This window comes from Polypterus senegalus, chromosome 10 (genome assembly GCF_016835505.1).
Source record: "Polypterus senegalus isolate Bchr_013 chromosome 10, ASM1683550v1, whole genome shotgun sequence".
Classification (NCBI taxonomy): domain Eukaryota; kingdom Metazoa; phylum Chordata; class Cladistia; order Polypteriformes; family Polypteridae; genus Polypterus; species Polypterus senegalus.
This window is the reverse complement of record NC_053163.1, coordinates 173,984,469-174,001,510: the sequence shown is the minus strand read 5'-3', so window position 1 is coordinate 174,001,510 and position 17,042 is coordinate 173,984,469. Positions and strand designations below refer to the sequence as shown.

Sequence of the window (17,042 nt, the reverse complement as noted above, 5' to 3'; positions counted from 1 at the left end):
TTTGCCAGCTCTACTCCCTGCATCCTCACCATTCCTCTGACCTCCCCCTCTCATTCACACACATGTATTCTGTCTTGTTGTTCCTACTGACCTTCATTCCTCTCCTCTCTAGAGCATATCTCCACCTCTCCAGGGTGTCTTCAACCTGCTCCCTACTATCGCCACAGATCACAATGTCATCAGCAAACATCACAGTCCACGGGGACTCCTGTCTAATCTCATCTGTCAGCCTGTCCATCACTATTTCAAGTAAGAAAGGCCTCAGAGCCGACCCCTGATGTAATCCTACCTCCGTCACTCGTACCGCAGACCTCAACACTGTCACTCTACCCTCAGGCAGATCCTGCACAACTCGTATGTACTTCTCTGCCACTCCCGACTTCCTCATACAATACCACAGCTCCTCTCTAGACACCCTGTCATATGCTTTCTCCAGGTCCACAAAGATGCAATGCAGCTCCTTCTGGCCTTCTCTAAACTTCTCCATCAACATCCTCAGAGCGAACATCGCATCTGTGGTGCTCTTTGAAGATTTGTCAGCTAACTTAAAACATCAAGTGTCAGATAAAGCTTGTGCTTTTCATTTTTACTCGATTGCATGTGATGAGAGCACTTTGAAATACAATAAATGAAAACCCATTAATGGAGAGCTGTGGTGCTGTTTTCTCTTTAAACATATTCAATTATGAAGCATAATTTACCGATATTTGATTGATTTTGCTAGCTTAATACACAGGAGGTGAGGCAATATAGCTCACCTCTGGTGGGTGGCCCAGCCCGTCGTATATTCCTCTGTATGTGGCCCCCAGTGAAAAAAGTTTGGACACCCCTGATATAAAGGGACCACACATTATATAAACTTAAATACATTTACTAAGCAATTGAGATACAGACTCCGACACAAGGGAGCTACTGTCTATATGAGCCAAGAGGGACATTTTAAGGCAATTTTCAGGAACAGCTAATGATACAGAAAACCGTGTGCCACAAGCAGCACAGGTCTAAGCAATAAATACATTTTTTGAGTTTTCCTTAAGAATTTGGCACATTGCATCCAAACCACTGGTGGTTCATCTGGAATCCATGGGACCTTCAGGGTGTGGAACAGTGCGGTCAGATGGACCCCCATTGCCCTTCTCTTACAAACACATCACTCTTATAATCTCCATAAATTAGTGTTTCACGCAGTGTAGCGTCCATGTTGGATACAAAATCATCTAAATCTTGCCTTAGTAAAGCTGTAAGGAATTTTGCCAATACTATGAGACCACTCAGCCCATGCAGCTCATTTGGTTATCGAATACCTGAGCCATCCCAGTATGTCGTCTTAATGTTTTCTTCAAGCCGTTGGAGTATTTGCTTCAGCTATATGATGGTTTCTTCCAGATTCCGGAGAACTATTGGATGATAATGTGCTTCCTGGAATTTCCTATACATTTCCCCACCTTGTCACTTACTATTAAGTGCTGAAATGAGTTCTGCTCGGCTGATTCCTTTCTCGCCGGACATAACACATCAAAATGGTGGGGTTCGGTTAGGAATAACACTTGTTTAATAGTTTTGCTCGCAACTCTCTGACCTTAGGACTTTCCCTGGTGGTACCGACATCTATGTTGTAGACAGTTGTCTGAATAAAGGTGAACAGGCTACAGAGAGATTCCTCATATTTTACACGGAACACAAAATGAGCTTTAAAAAGTTCGTCAAAGGCAGCAAGTGAAGAGGTGGACTGACAGGGAATGAGAGATTTATCCATTACGATGTAGAAACTGTGCACATCGGCCTTTGTCGTGCCTGTCGCCAAAAGGTATGGCTGGGGGTTCGTCTCAGTCTCTGCCAGGTAGGTATCCAGACTGGGGCATGACTAGTGGAAAAAGAGAAAAATACAATTTCATTAGGGTGTCCGTTTATTAAATAATGACATAAGCAGAAAAGGAACTGGGCAAAACGTGAAGCAGAACACACCTTGTGAAACTTCACCAGTCGATCTGCTGCATCGCGGACACTGATTTTCAACGTCTTCTTTCTCCCTCCGGGTTGAGGTGCAAGGAGGTGCAGCAGAAGTAACAGGGATGCCATGTCACTGTCCCACTCTACAAAAGCAATAATACAAACATGGCACAGACCCGTTGGATGGAGCAGCAGCTTTGGTACCCACACTGTTTGGCACTGGTTTGAGAGATAGCACTTAAAATTTTCAAATGCATGGATGCGTACAAAAAGAATCGCTGAAAAGAAATTTGCAGGACACAGTCACGTTACAAGATGCCCCTGGTTTCAAAGTATCAACGAGCATCAGGTTAGTGACCCCACCATCCTAGTGATTTACATGGAAGGTGAGTGCACGAAACGTGGAGTCGATATTCCATAACAGGCAACCTTGCAATTTCCTAGGTCAAGACTTTGATTTCCAGGAATTTATTACTTCGTCCTAGATATGAGCAAAACTGAGCATAATAAAAAATTACTCTCGTCAAGCTAAGTATTTTAACAGCCTTATTCAAACAACATCAACGACAACATGAGACTGAATTTTTGAATACATGATGGGAGGTCTGAAAATCGAGAGCACACCTCATGAGAAGGATTTAGGAGTTGTGGTGGTCTGCCAGACAGTGTTCAGAAGCCATTAAGGAGGCAAACAGAATGTCATGTTATATAGCGCCTTGATGTGTGCAGTACAAGTCACAGGAGGTTCTGCCCAACCTTTATAACACACTGGTGAGGCCTCAACTGGAGTCATGTGTGCAGTTTTGGTCTCCAGGCTACAAAAAGGACATAACAGCACTAGAGAAGGTCCAGAGAAGAGCGACTCGGCTGATTCAGGGCTACAGGGGATGAGTTATGAGGAAAAATTAAAAGAGCTGAGCCTTTAAATGAGAAGAAGAGGAGACCTGAGTGTAAAATTATGACAGGAATTAGACTAATGGATCGAGGTGGTGACTTTAAAGTGAGCTCATTAAGAACACGGGGACACAGTTGGAAACTTGTTAAGGGTAAATTTCACACAAACATTAGGAAAGTTTTCTTTACACAGAGAACCGCAGTATACTTGGAATAAGTGACCAAGCAGTGCAGTAGACAGTTGGATTTTAGAGACTTTCAAAACTCGATGTTATTTTAGAAGAATTAAGTGTCTAGAACTGGCAAGGTTTTTTGGGCTCATCCAGAATGTTCTAAGGTTCTGATGCAAACCCTGTATAGATATTGGCCAATTCAGGCTCTTGAGGGCAAAAATTTGTCCACAATTTAAATTTCATAATAGACAAGAATCCTGTCGAGGATTTAAAAAATTCTAAACATCCATGCCGGGCCCGCGGGCCAGCTTTTAATTTTACCTTTACAGATTTACATTTAAATAGACATCGATTTTTACTGTACAACTAACTTTCAAGGTGAAAAATTTACTACGTGGCACTTACCGAACAATAATAAAGTGGCAAGAATTCCCAAGATATTGCAAAAACGCAGCTAAATTACTAAGTAAACTGTTGAACGTAAAATTGATAGCATTACCTTGAAATCTTCGGTTAACAATAAACACAACAACGTTATAGTTACGTCACAGTGCAAAGAACAATAGTAACTGTATAATAAGTAACGCTGTGTCTAGGTGTCCGAAAGTTGGACTCCAAATTTCATTCTTAGAATTATTTTGAGGTTAATATAGCAAAGGAAAACGGTTCAGCTTCCGGAAAATTCTCGTCTGTTTTCACCTGGGCCTATTTCAGGAATGGGCCTAATGCTGCAGCATCAATAGCACCCACCTTAATCCGGCCCTGTTCATCTGGAGTACTGGGTGTAGTTTTGGTCTCCAGGCTACAAAAAGGACATAACAGCACTAGAGAAGGTCCAGAGAAGAGCGACTAGGCTGAGTCCAGGGCTACAGGAGATGAGTTGTGAGGAAAAATTAAAAGAGCTGAGCCTTTACAGCTTAAACAAAATGAGATTAAGAGGAGCCATTAAGAAGGCAAACAGAATGTCATGTTATATAGCCTTGATGTGTGGAGTACAAGTCACAGGAGGTTCTGCTCAAGCTTTATAACACACTGGTGAGGCCTCATCTGGAGTCCTGTGTGCAGTTTTGGTCTCCAGGCTACAAAAAGGACATAACAGTACTAGAGAAGGTCCAGAGTGGAGCAATGAGGCTGATTTAGGAGCTACAGGGGCTGAGTTAGGAGGAAAAATTAAAAGAGCTGAGCCTTTAAAGGAGATGAATAGGAGATCTGGACTGAAGTGTTTAAAATTATGAAGGGAGTTAGTGCAGTGGATCGAGGTGGTGACTTTAAAATGAGCTCATTAAGAACACGGGGACACAGTTGGAAACTTGTTAAGGGTAAATTTCACACAAACATTAGGAAGTTTTTCTTTGCACAAAGAACGATAGACACTTGGAATAAGATACCAAGTAGTGTGGTAGAGGTGGTGCAGTGGCACCATATTAGTCATTAGATCTATGCCGTAGAAATGTTTTATTTTAATTTTAGTTATAATGCATTCGTTGTGATTATATGCTTGCAAATTTAAATTTGAAATAAAAATGTAAAAGATTAATTTTGATGTTCATTTATTCGATGCCCCCCTTGTACAGCTTCCTGGGGGGGCGCGCCCCACAGTTTGAGAACCGCTGCCTTAGATGGCAGCATCCCAGGACCTTAGAAACTATGCAAACACCTTAAGTGCATGATGGGAGCAGTAGTACTGTGAGTCAGCCCTCCTGGATCTCATGGGGGTGCTGCAGCGGTTCATGATCCCAGTTTCTTGGGGCTTTCGCTTGAGCCAGAAGTGCTTATGTCAGGCTAAGCTCTGGAACCAGAATTACTCAGGGTGGCACGGTGGCGTGGTGGGTAGCGCTGCTGCCTCACAGTAAAGAGACCTGGGTTTGCTTCCCGTGTGTGGAGTTTGCATGTTCTCCCTGTGTCTGCATGGGTTTCCTCCCAGAAACATGCAGGTTAGGTGCATTGGCGATCCTAAATTGTGCTTGGTGTGTGCCCTGCCTGGAATTTTTTCCTGCCTTGCACTCTGTGTTGGCTGGGATTGGCTCCAGCAGACCCCCTGTGACCCTGTGTTAGGATATAGCGGGTTGGAGGATGACTGACTGCGTATGCCTGCCACTAATCTCAGACCCTGTGACCCTGGCAGGGTCTCACTCCTGGTTCCACTTTTCTTACTTTTGCCTTCTCTCCTACTAATTGTTAATTATTTTCTAGTTAATTTTGTAAGGAGCTTTACTGTTACGTGATTGGCATGGTGGCGCAGTGGTAGCGCTGCTGCCTCGCAGTACAGAGACCTGGGTTCACTTCGCGGGTCCTCCCTTCGTGGAGTTTGCATGTTCTCCCTGTGTCTATCTGGGTTTCCTCCGGGTGCTCCAGTTTTCAGTCCAAAGACATGTGGGTTGGTGATCCTAAATTGGCCATTGTGTGTGTGTGCCCTGCGATCAACTGGCACCCAGTTCAAGGTTTTATCCAGCCTTGAGCCCTATGCTAGGTGGGATAGGCTCCAGCAGACCCCTGTAACCCTGTTCAGGACTAAGTGGGTTAGAAAATGACTGACTGACATTCTTAATTAGAATGTTTAATTCATGGCTAGCCTACATAATCCTTTAATAACCTTTTCATCTTATTTTAAGTATTATTTTGTATTGAATTACACTATATTATGAATATTAGTATTTTTGAAAGCTCTTCTCATATAGTAGGCACCCAAAATCTTTAAGCAATGTGGGCTAAAGTTACTTCTGGGACCCCACTGGGATTAGGGGTCCTGAGGCTTAAGCTTCATTAGTTTCACAGTAGGTCCTCCCTGGGTGTGGGGGAGACGTATCCATTTTTTGCTTTGGAACCTTCCTGGTGTTGTTATTGAGGTCCAAGAGCTGGTATCGATACCAAAGTCAAGTCTTTAATTCTGATCCAACACTACGGTGCTTGTTTGGTAACCTGACATTCTTAAGAAAGCTTTACATGTTGTCACAACCAGCTGGGGGCCAGACTCAGCCGGGACGCCTTGATGGACCAGGAGGTGGCATATACGTCCTCCGGGCCACGAGGGGACAACCGCCCTGGATCGAAGGAGGACCACAGGAGAGGAGCAAGGAGGCTCAAGCCCATTGGGGCCCGTGGCCACCACCATGGGGCACCCAGAGTTTCAGAGGGCCCGGGAATTATCTACTTCCTCCACACCCGGGAAGATGGAGGATAATCCCTCCAGGGACCCCCGGAGTGCTTCCAAGTGCTTTCCTGACACTTCCGCAACACCAGGAAGTGTCGTCAGAGGGAGCACCTGGAGCACATCCGGGTGAGAATAAAAGGGCCCGCCTTCCTACTGTCTGGGAGCTAGAGTCGGGAACGGGAGTGGGACGAAGCTCCCGTGGAAAGTGGAAAGGCGGCCCACAGGCATTTGAAGAGAGGCCTGGAGTAAAGGTGGTTAGTGCTGGGAAGCACTGTGTACTGTGTGGGACTGTGTGCATTTTGGGTTTGAATAAACGTGTATTTTGGATAAAGATGTGGTCTCAGTCTGGTGGTGTCCGGGCATGTCTCACAATGTTTATAAAGAAAGTCTTTCCACTGTTTTCAGGTAAAGTGTACCCATTTGGTCTTAAGTAAAATGGCATCTGACATTCAATCATTTCCGACATGTTGCATGGGAAAGTGCCCATCAATAACAAGTGTGACATTAAACATGGCATGGCATCACCAACACACAAGTCAAATAAAACAATAAAATTAATTTCAAGGAATTATTATATGAAAAATAATTTAGAAAGTGATATAATAAATGTAAGCATAGAAGAACCAGATACAACCCTTCTATTGCCTGAATTATCACCAACAAACTTCATCGGTCGTATCTGATCAATCATATTTGGCAGTACCTGAATTTTCCAGGTTTCCGTCCTCTTTCTTTATGTTGGTAGAGTTCAACAGCTTCTGCAGGAGGGGTGTGGATGGCAGTGTCCTTGCTTCCCTGATCACTTTATCTTTGAAAACAATGCCCCACTTTTCAAGAAACTTTGATGCTGTTTCTTCTCCAAAGAGCAAACTGAAGTCTTGAAGTACCTGAATCGTGATAGTCCAAGACATGATCGAGTCAGCTTCAAAGTCAAGTTAGAGAGATCAAGACCGTCACCGTTTGGTCAAATGCAGAAACTCACCAATCCCTTGATGTCCAGAAAACGGGGAAAAACTTTCAGTAGGATGGTGGATTTCTCTTGGTCGTGGACAAGGCACTGTCTGTATTGGAAGGTCTGCCTCATCTTTAGCAGGACAAGCTGGCTGTTGTTGGAGTGATTCATTAGGGATATGGCTTCTCTACACTGGTCACCTTGCAGCTGATCCTCAAGATAGATCGTGTCTCTTGACATTGCTGGACCTCCAGTGTTCTGATTCTCTGTATTTTCATGAATATGTCTTGGCCTTGTCTTCCGCTGAATGGTTTTTAGCCTCCACGATAGGAAGCCAGTCCCACTCTGACTGTCATAGAAATGTTCCTAGTGGATCACACAGAGATCATGAAAACACAAGTGGCTATAATCAATAAATGTGACATCCAAGCATAGCATACTTTAAAACATGTTGTAAAAGAAGGGCATTCACTGACATCTTCTTCTAAAATAATGGGGGAGGACACAGGACTGAGGAAAACCGTTTTGCTATAACTGATAAAGCACATACTACAGAGGGTCACCAAAAGTGTTAAAGGAAGATGGACACTGCATGAAACCCCTCTCTACTCTGGGCTTTGCTATCCTGAAATTGTTATCCCTGTCTATTTGGTGTGGTTGGTCACCCCCCAAACTGCAGAAACTAAGAAGTACGACAATATAGCCCTGTCCTTAAAACACTATACTGGCTTTCAGTTAAACTTAGAAATGATTTCAAAATTCTTCTTCTTACATTCCAGATATATAACTGGTCTAGGCCCTTCGTACATATCTGAACCTTTTGATATATACATTACAATCTTAAAATGTTTGTCTATTAAGGATTCCAAAGATTACTTAAAGCAGTGATCCTCAAACTGTGGGGGGGCACGAAGTAACAAAAAGTGGGTGCAAAGATGTGAAAAAAAGAAAACAAGAATCGAAAATATGAAAAATACATCTATTGAAACCAAAACAAATGAACTTAAACTACTTTCTGATACTAGACAAATAAACATAGAGTTAGATAAATGTCAATAAAAGTTAAGTAGGTATAATGAAATATGCATCTATGATATATCATTAATTAAAAAAGAACAAATTGGTATTAGTGGGCTCCTTTCAAAAAAACCTTAGGGGGGCGCGATTAAAACTGTTATGAAAACACGGGTCGCAAATACTTAAAGGTTGAGAAACGCTGACTTAAAGCATAATGTGTGGTCAAACTCTTAGCTACCGGGCCATAAGCCTATGGAATAATTTGCCTGCTTGTAAAAGAGACACCCCTTTGATCTCAGCCTTTAAATCCCACCTGAAGACTCACTACTTTAGTTTAACATTTCCTGATTGGCATTTCTGATTAGTGGTTCTTATTACATCTCAGTCTGTTAGTCATTTTCACATACGTACAAGGACTATATGTTCATTACCAGCTGTTACTGACCACTCCTCTATTCTGTTTCTTTTCTCTTCTCCTATTGTACCACTTGGTTCCATCACTATACTACCAAGCTGCTACTCCTGCCTATAGACCATGGCACCATAGTTACTGGGAACCTTGGAATTCAAGGATGAAATCTTGTGAGGCTGTTCAGCACACACTTATAGTATTGTAGAATGCCCTGCAGGGGAAGGGCAGCCGGTTGGCCAAGGCAACCAGAAGTATGATTCAGTATGATTTTGACTGTGACTTGTTCTGTTATAACTGTCCAAGGGCCCACAGGGGCTTATTTTCTCCAAAGTTTCAGCCAACACCATGTTTATGTCTGTTTTACCCCCACTTCTCAAAACCACTTATCAAAAATAACAACACTCAGTCCATCCCGAGTTAACAATTCAAGGCCTGTCTCTCCTTTCCTTTCTTTTCAAAACACTTGAATGTGCTGTGTCTAACGAAACCTCTTCTTTCCTCGTATAGAATGGGTTACTTGATTCCAACCAATCTGAGGCAGCTCGACTGACTGTGGTTGACCAACTACGGTTAGCTAGAACTTCCAACATGTCATTGATCCTGATCCTTCTGGATGTCTCCTCTGCCTTTCACACACTCAACCATGAGATCTGGTTGGTCCTCCAAGAGGTGGGGTCCACATGTCCCTCTCTGTTAAGTGGCTGCTCTCACCCCTATAAAGGCTGGGAAAAGCCTCAGTCCCTTGCGGTTCATTCTGATTTCTCCTGATTGTTGTTATTGAGCTTTTTGCAAATTTTTGATTAATTATTTCAGTTTGTGTTGGCACGGTGTGTGCTTTGGATGGGCGAATTTTAAAGGCTTTGTCTTCTGTGTTTTTGCTCTCTTTGTAGCTTCTTGTTAAACAGAGCCTTTTTAAAATGATAATTCTTTTATTTATAAACATAGTACATTGCTCCTTGTGTGACCTGCTAGGCTTTTGAAGGTATCTTTCTCCTCTAGTGGACATTTTGACCTATTACTGGAACATTTGAGCTTAGGAACTCTCTAGTTCACAACACAGAGATGCTTCTGACTGGAGATTTTGTTTTCTACTCCTCTTTTCCTAAATGAAATATTTTAGTTATAATTTAAATAATTCTGTTTTGTTACGATTTTATTTTTTTTATAATAATTAAATAGAAATTGCTGTGTGCATGTTATAGTTTTATCATGATAGGGACCCCATTTTTCCCTTTACATTCTTGGTTATGTAGACCATTACAGAATGTCCCAGATCCCATCTTCATCACTCAGTGAATTACCATGAACTCACACCACAGAGCATCTCAGTTCCAACATTTGCACTGCAGTGAACTGTTGGGAGGTCAGTCACAAAATGTAACATCTGGCTCAATGCGATCTCCTTGTTAGTGTGAGCCAATTGGAGAACTCCTTCATTCAGCTATGCAGAGACCACTTTTAAATCTTATGAGTAATGTTTTTTCTGATGACATCTGCTGATCTGTCAGCCTCCACCTATTCTGCTCAGCTTTGGCTCTACACTCCAACTGTCCTCGATGCAAATCCCTTCCTCATCGCCAAATGAATTGTCTTGGACTCACACCATGAAGCATTTCATTTTGAAGATTTGCACTGTAGTGTACTGTCAGTTTACTGAAATATTGCATTGACACAAGTATTCAGACCCCTTACTCACTTTCGTTAAAGCCCCTTTGGCAACAAAAGACTGGTGGGAGTACAGTGCAACTGTTTCAGCTTGGCGCATGGCAGCACACAGTTCTCATTTTGGACATATGCAGCACCGCTCTCCTAAATAATGACAAGGCAGGCATGCAGGTACTGTACCTTGCGGTCTTGGTTATTTAAATGGAAATTAGAGAGTTAGCTTAAGGGACTCCTGGGTCAGTCAGTAAGTATGTTACATTGGTGGTCCTTCAGCTTTAGAGGGATGTTTACACCTTTCGATTTGGTACAAATGCTATGTTATACTAGTGATTGTCTGAACTTAAACTCAAGAGAAGAGGTCAGAAACAGTTCACTGTCTGGAGGGTGAAAAACCAGGATGTAAGAAAGGATGCAAGGACGAATAACAGAAAGCTTGTCTTGAGACAAACAGTCAACACTAAAAACCTGAATATGGGGTCCTCTAACGTAGGGGTGTCAAACTCCAGGCCTGGAGGGCGGCAGTGGCTGCAGGTTTTCATTCTAACCCTTTTCCTAATCAGTGACCAGTTTTCACTGCTAATTAACTCCTTTTCCCTTCATTTTAATAACCCTGTTTTTAAGGATTCAGTGCTCTGAACTTATCCCATTCTTCATTAAATGGCAGTCAAACAGAAATGAAACATGAAACGATCCATAGTTATAGATTATGGTATAACGTTTTACCCACTGTAAGTTAACATGAGATAGAACCTTCTTAGCTATATCGTAATGCAGTGTGTATGTGTTAATTAAGCGATGTGTGTTTTGGAATAGGCGCATTGCTAGCATGGACTGAAAGACCCATCTGCAGTTTGTAAATGGGATAGGCATACAGTTTTCTGTATTAGCAAACTTAAAGCTGCGGGATTTTGGTAATTTTGGGAAAACGCAGCTACACTTTGGATTATGGACTCATTTTACTTGTGACATGTCTCTTTAGATGTCAACTCACCTTATGCTGAACAATGATCTTAAGGTGGGAGGCCAGTTGCACTTTGCAGGTTGACACACCGCACTGATGTACTACTAATAAAATGTCCATGCTGAGGGGCTGCACTGCACCTGCTCTTGCTGGTTGGTGAGTCCCTGACCGATGTCTGTTGTCTGGCTGCCACTTGTGCCCTTCTGCCCTCATCTTGGCTCTCTCAGTTTTTCTTGCTATAAGTTGAGTCTCAGGCACTCTTGGCATGTGTTGGATTGTCTTCCTGTTAGCATCTCAGTGGAGTCTTCTCATTATGTCCTATGATGCCAGTCTGATGCCCTTAAATGGTTCACTTCTAGGGCAACAGGCATGACAGGTTTTGCTGCACTACTCCATCGGACTACAATTCCCAGCAATCCTGGAAGTAAAATGCAGGTCGGGATTTATGCGGGGGTTGCTGGGAAGAAACATGATGAAACGCTACCTTTGAAAAGGACATGGAATATACATGAGGCTACATGACTCTTGCACTTGCGTTTGACTCGTATGCTTTACTGACTATACTTGTGGACGTGTACTTTATGTAAATTTAGAGGATTCCACCAGATGGCAGTGCAATAAATCAGCTAGGTGGGAAAACAATGTCCAGTTTCGCTGTGTTGTGAGTTGTGGAAAGAAAAATGTTGAAGATAAAAATTCTTTGCATTCTGATGCTGTTGTGAAGGTGCAAAAAAAGATGACAACAGCAACACAGAAGAAGGCATGTGAAACCTTTAAATGTATCATGTCAATACAACGGGAAATATGCGATACTTGTATTGCCTATGCAAAAAATGGATGAAGTTGTACTTTTGTACGTCAGCATTTAATTTTGATGATTTGCTTCACCGCATGGAACCATTCATCAAACATCGAAGCCTGCACGTTGATGCTGTCAGAGCTGCAATGTCTATAATTTCTAACCTGCTCTATCAGCTCTTCCTGGAAACATTTAGCCATGTTGATAGTAATGCTGATGTCACATACCAAAACTTGGACACACTGGCCACCCACATTTTTGCTGATACTGAAGCTCATGCACACGTCGCGTTAATTTCCGAAGACGTGCTCAGAGAACACGTCAAAGGAGCGTTCTGAGCGTCAAGGATATCCCGGCCCTAAGACACCAGAAGGGATTGCATTATCATCTGTGTCTAATTGTTTCAAAGCTCCATCCTCAATTGGATTACAAATACAACCACCTTGGCTTATAGTTTCTTGTCCTGTGCCTGCTTGCTTACGTGATTTCATCTTGGTTAGACACGTCTTTGTCTGAGGAGGTTTCATTCCATTCGTCACCATGACCATTCGCCTCTGTGGAACCAGACTGTTCGTGGTCTGTATCGTCAGTGTTCACCGTTTTACGGTTTTGTGCTTACTGTTTTGTCAGGTTCCATCTGTTCAGTGGTAGTTTAATAATTATTGCCTATTGAATACATGTTGTTTGTTACATTTGTTTTGCCATCTTTATTTGTTTTAACGTGTTCTTTATTATCAATTCATTTCTGTTGCTGTGTTACATGTCTTTGTGTGCAAGTGTGTTTGTGTTGAGGCAAGGCTGGGTGCGTTTCTGGTGCCCCCATGGTAAAATAAATGAATCAGTGCTTTAGAACAGTGTGAATCTGAGTGTCCTGCACCTGCCACACACTGATGGCCCGTGTCCTCCTACAGTGATGTGCAGAAGCATTCCCATTCCTTTCTCTTTCTTTATCTGATGAAGATTTTCTTAAAGACTTTGCCACTCTGATAAAACGCATGCCTCTTGCAATTACTTTCCAGCTACTGTATGTAGCCAGTAACAATATTCATTCTTTCATTGTTAAACCCACTTAATCCAATTTATGGTCACCGGCACTGGGCACCATCAGACACAAGGCGAGAAATCACACTAGACTGGGCGCCAGTCTCTTTCACAGTATGCTCAATATAATAATAATCAAGCCATCACTTACGTAACCTTTTTTGGAGAAGGGGTCTTTCAAAGCTGGAAACAATGTGACGATCCCCAGTGCAGTCATTTCTTTAGTTTGCTTGCAGGGGATTCTTCTGTAAAATATGAAACCAGGAATATGAGTGGGCTGCCGTTAAACAGACTCACACAGACACACACACCACACTGTCAGGTTCTCCAGTCACCAGAAAGCTGTGAAGTAAAATCTTTCTAGATGCAATACCATTTTCTGACCAAATGCATTTCCAGGATGCATATACTCGGAGGGGCTCTTCTAGGCCTTAACAGGGCAAAAAAGCTAACCGTGTACGTGCAAAGCCCTGTCAAGGGGGGGCATCTTGGATTTTCTTCTATCATGTCACTTGGATGAAGCTGGCCAATGACACACTAGCAAACGATTCACTGGTCCTGTCTCTGCTTTAAGAAGGTTTATGGATTTCATTATTCGAGAGTTCATTTGCAAGTGGGTCAGTTTTGCTTGGAAACAGCATGACTTCTGATAGCTCTACAACAGAAGAGATCCAAATCCTTAATAAAGCTAATGGCGTTGCCGGCATATAAGAGAGCTTACCCTTCTTGTTCAGTCATGTGAGCTGCCAGAATATTAACCAGTTTTCTCCTGGAAGAATCTGAGAGGCCACCTGACTGTTTATAATCTTCCATCACAACTGCACCTCCCGGTGTTTTACTCAGAACTTCTCTCACCATCTGAAAATGAATTTCGACAGGTTAGGCTAATTGGCAATAGCAATTTGAGAATGTGTGTGCTTGTGTCACAGGCAAAAAATCACCCACACCATTTGTGCCCTCACACCAACATGTTGTCCATGATTTTGTCATGGATTCGCACCATAATCCATCCCATATGACACATTTTGCATTGTGGTAACTACTGGCCTTCACCTGTGAACCTGCGATGTCTGGATTACAAAAGTCCTAAGATACAGCTTCCTTTTCTATACTGTAAGCAGTAGAAGAACTTCAATGCCTGTACAGTATGTATCTATCTGGCATAGCATTTAACATTTATTCATAAATAATATAGTGCCTTTCACATCTATCTATCTATCTATCTATCTATCTATCTATCTATCTATCTATCTCTATTATATAGTGCCTTTCGCATCTATCTATCTATCTATCTATCTATCTATCTATCTATCTATCTATCTATCTATCTATCTATCTATCTATCTATCTATCTATCTATCTTTTCTAGCTTTGTATTTTACTAGCATCCTTGTCACTTCTGGTATCAATGCAGCTGATTCAGGTTGCACAGGTAGTCCAGCTACTCCAGGATGGCACATCCATATGTGCTAGCTCAAAAATCTTTTCTGTGTCTCCCAGCACAGTCTCAAGAGCATGGAGGAGCTATACCGTTACATGAGGAGAGCTGGACAGGGCGATAGAAAGGCATCAACCCAGTAGCAGGACCAGTATCTGCTCATTTGTACAGGGAGGAGCACTGCCAGAACCTGGCTGCTGGTGTTCATGTTTCTGACCAAACTGTCAGAAACAGACTCCTTGAGGGTGGCATGAGGGCCTGATGTCCTCTAGTTGGACCTGGGCTCACTGTCCATCTCCATGCAATGCAACTTGACATTCACCAGAGAATACACAACTGGCAAATTGGTCCAAATTGAACCCAGGCCTTACCCACTACTATTAGGCCAATTCAGTGGCTTCATTTACCCCAACTGGTATGTCTTTGAGATGTGGGAGAAAACCAGAATGAGAAGGGAAAGCCTTCACAGACACGGGGATAATGTGTAACTGCTACACAGAAAGGAATGGAGCTGAGAATTGAACCTGGTTCATGACCACTAATATAATTCAACTAATAGTTGCCTTTTTCAATATGAATGATAAGAAGAATCTAATAATAATAATAATAATAATAATAATAATAATAATAATAATAAGAAGAAGAAGAAGAAGAAGAAAAAGAAGAATGTAGACTCCATATAAACAGTGACTGGTTTGCACCCAGGTCCCAGGATCTGTGAGGTTGCAAAGCTAACCACTGTGCCACCAAGCCTTCTTTCTGTAAATGTGTCTAAGATAGTCTGACTAAGAGCTATCATAATGCCAATGACATTCTCAAACCCATTTACTCCGATTCACAGTCACTGGGCATGCGGGAACCAAGCACGGATGGTCCAGCAGTCCTTTGTAGGGTCTACTTCCTCACACACCCACAGGTCCAATTAACTTGCAAGCACCTCATGGAAGATACGGGGTGAAAACTGCAGTACCCACAAAAGAATATGCAGACATTCAAAACCATGACACTGGGGCTGTGTGGAAGCTGCGGTAACAACTGCGCCATCCTACCATACAATCAGCTTTCTGCCTTAAGCATACCCATTTACTGCAGGGTTTGTTCACACGGTAATCACGCATTCGCGACCTTCTAAAGAGAGTGAGTACCTACATCTCGGGCTTTTCTGCCGTCCAGCGTCTCATCGATCCCTTCCAGCCTGGCTCTTTTTGAAGAGGACACGCTAACCTGGTCACTGCCAATGCTGCTTGAAGGCGTCATTGACCTCGTATCTGTCACAACTGGTGAGGAAGCGACCAGTGGGGAATCTGAAAGAAAGGGAATCATTTAGATGAACCATCACCCGACTCCCGAACGCCCAGATTTAATTCTAAAACCAAATGAGCTTACGTACCAAAACTTGTCCAGACAACAAAACAACTGTCAAGAGTGGTCACGAGGTCCGGGAAGACATCTTCATCGATTTCTGTGCCGGTGTTGTCTGTGACATCAATGTGGGATTCCGCCGGAATTGTAAACTTGGTCTTCACTAAAAGACAACGTGCGGTGAGTTAGTGCGGTGCAGTGAAGACGGCCCTCACAAAACGTAAATAAATTGTTAAAATGGCTATAAAATGTGTCATTAATCGATGAGTTAACATACCTTTGGAGACAAACTCACTGAAGCAGGGCTCTGCCAGTTTGATGTACTTCTTGCAGTTCCTGTATTGCACTTTGACAATCATGCTTCACCGTGTCCGCGCGCTCCGAAGACGCAATAAAGTCAAAATCGAGTTGTGTAATAAATGAAAAGAGAAGCAAAAACGACGACCAGATAAAATGTAACAAACGATTGTAACCTGTCAGTTTACATGCAATAATACAGTACGCCGGTCCGCTAGGGTTCCGGGGGACAATGGTAAAGCTGCAACAATCCGTGATCGATTTCTCACTGAAATACTGGAAAATGTCGTCAGCTTTGTGAACGCGGTGCTTGGCTGATTGTCTATCGGAATCGAAAATGTCTGTCTGTGTTAAAAGGAAATACATTTGCGAGGCAGATTTAAAGGCAATAACGGGAAATATTCATTCATCCTGTCGTATCAGACGTCTTCTCCCCTTCACCCTGATACTAAGCGGAATCAATAAAAATAATCCAGACAGACATCATACGAGATTAATTTGATCAAGGTAAGAGTCACACACCTCTCAATTTGTTAAAAATCGATTATATTTGTCGATCTTGCGGGTCAACACAGCAAAGTCCTCGGAACAAGTGCTTTGAAGGTTGTCCGTTGCAGGTTATGCCACCAGTCGGCGCCACCTGCCCCTGTTGGTCCGGTCAAAGATCTGTCACCAGGCGACACCTGTTGTCACACAGCCTCTGAGCTGAGACATGAGAAGTACGTCTGCTGTCACCTGCTTCAAAGAAGACAAACGCATCATCTCTCCTGACGCGTCCTCCGAAGTCTTCACACGACGACTCTCTTGTCTGTCTTTGCTTCTTCACGCGTCTGCTTGTGGATGCGCGTTTTCACACTCGTTTTATAATTTCGCTGTCTCCACCCCGTCAGCGGGAAAACGCTCCACGATCACCACCCGCCCCCCACGCCC

At 42.9% G+C, this 17,042-nt stretch overlaps 1 protein-coding gene across 2 annotated transcripts; it reads right to left on the bottom strand.

Annotated features, from left to right (window-relative positions):
- Positions 1–662: 662 nt before the first annotated feature.
- LOC120538171 lies at positions 663–16,722 on the bottom strand. 2 transcript variants are annotated; one of them, XM_039767608.1, is made up of 9 exons: positions 16,635–16,722; positions 15,844–15,978; positions 15,603–15,757; positions 13,737–13,873; positions 13,167–13,260; positions 7,151–7,486; positions 6,872–7,055; positions 1,966–2,093; positions 663–1,864 (listed from the first exon to the last, which is right to left on the bottom strand). In XM_039767608.1, the coding sequence occupies exons 3-9, from the start codon at positions 15,708–15,710 to the stop codon at positions 1,535–1,537; spliced, it is 1,317 nt and encodes a 438-aa protein (XP_039623542.1). In that variant the 5' UTR covers positions 15,711–15,757; positions 15,844–15,978; positions 16,635–16,722; the 3' UTR covers positions 663–1,534. The 2 variants fall into 2 exon arrangements, with proteins under 2 accessions (XP_039623542.1, XP_039623541.1); XM_039767607.1 differs by lacking the exon at positions 16,635–16,722 and adding an exon at positions 16,093–16,195.
- Between the last annotated feature and the right edge of the window lie 320 nt (positions 16,723–17,042).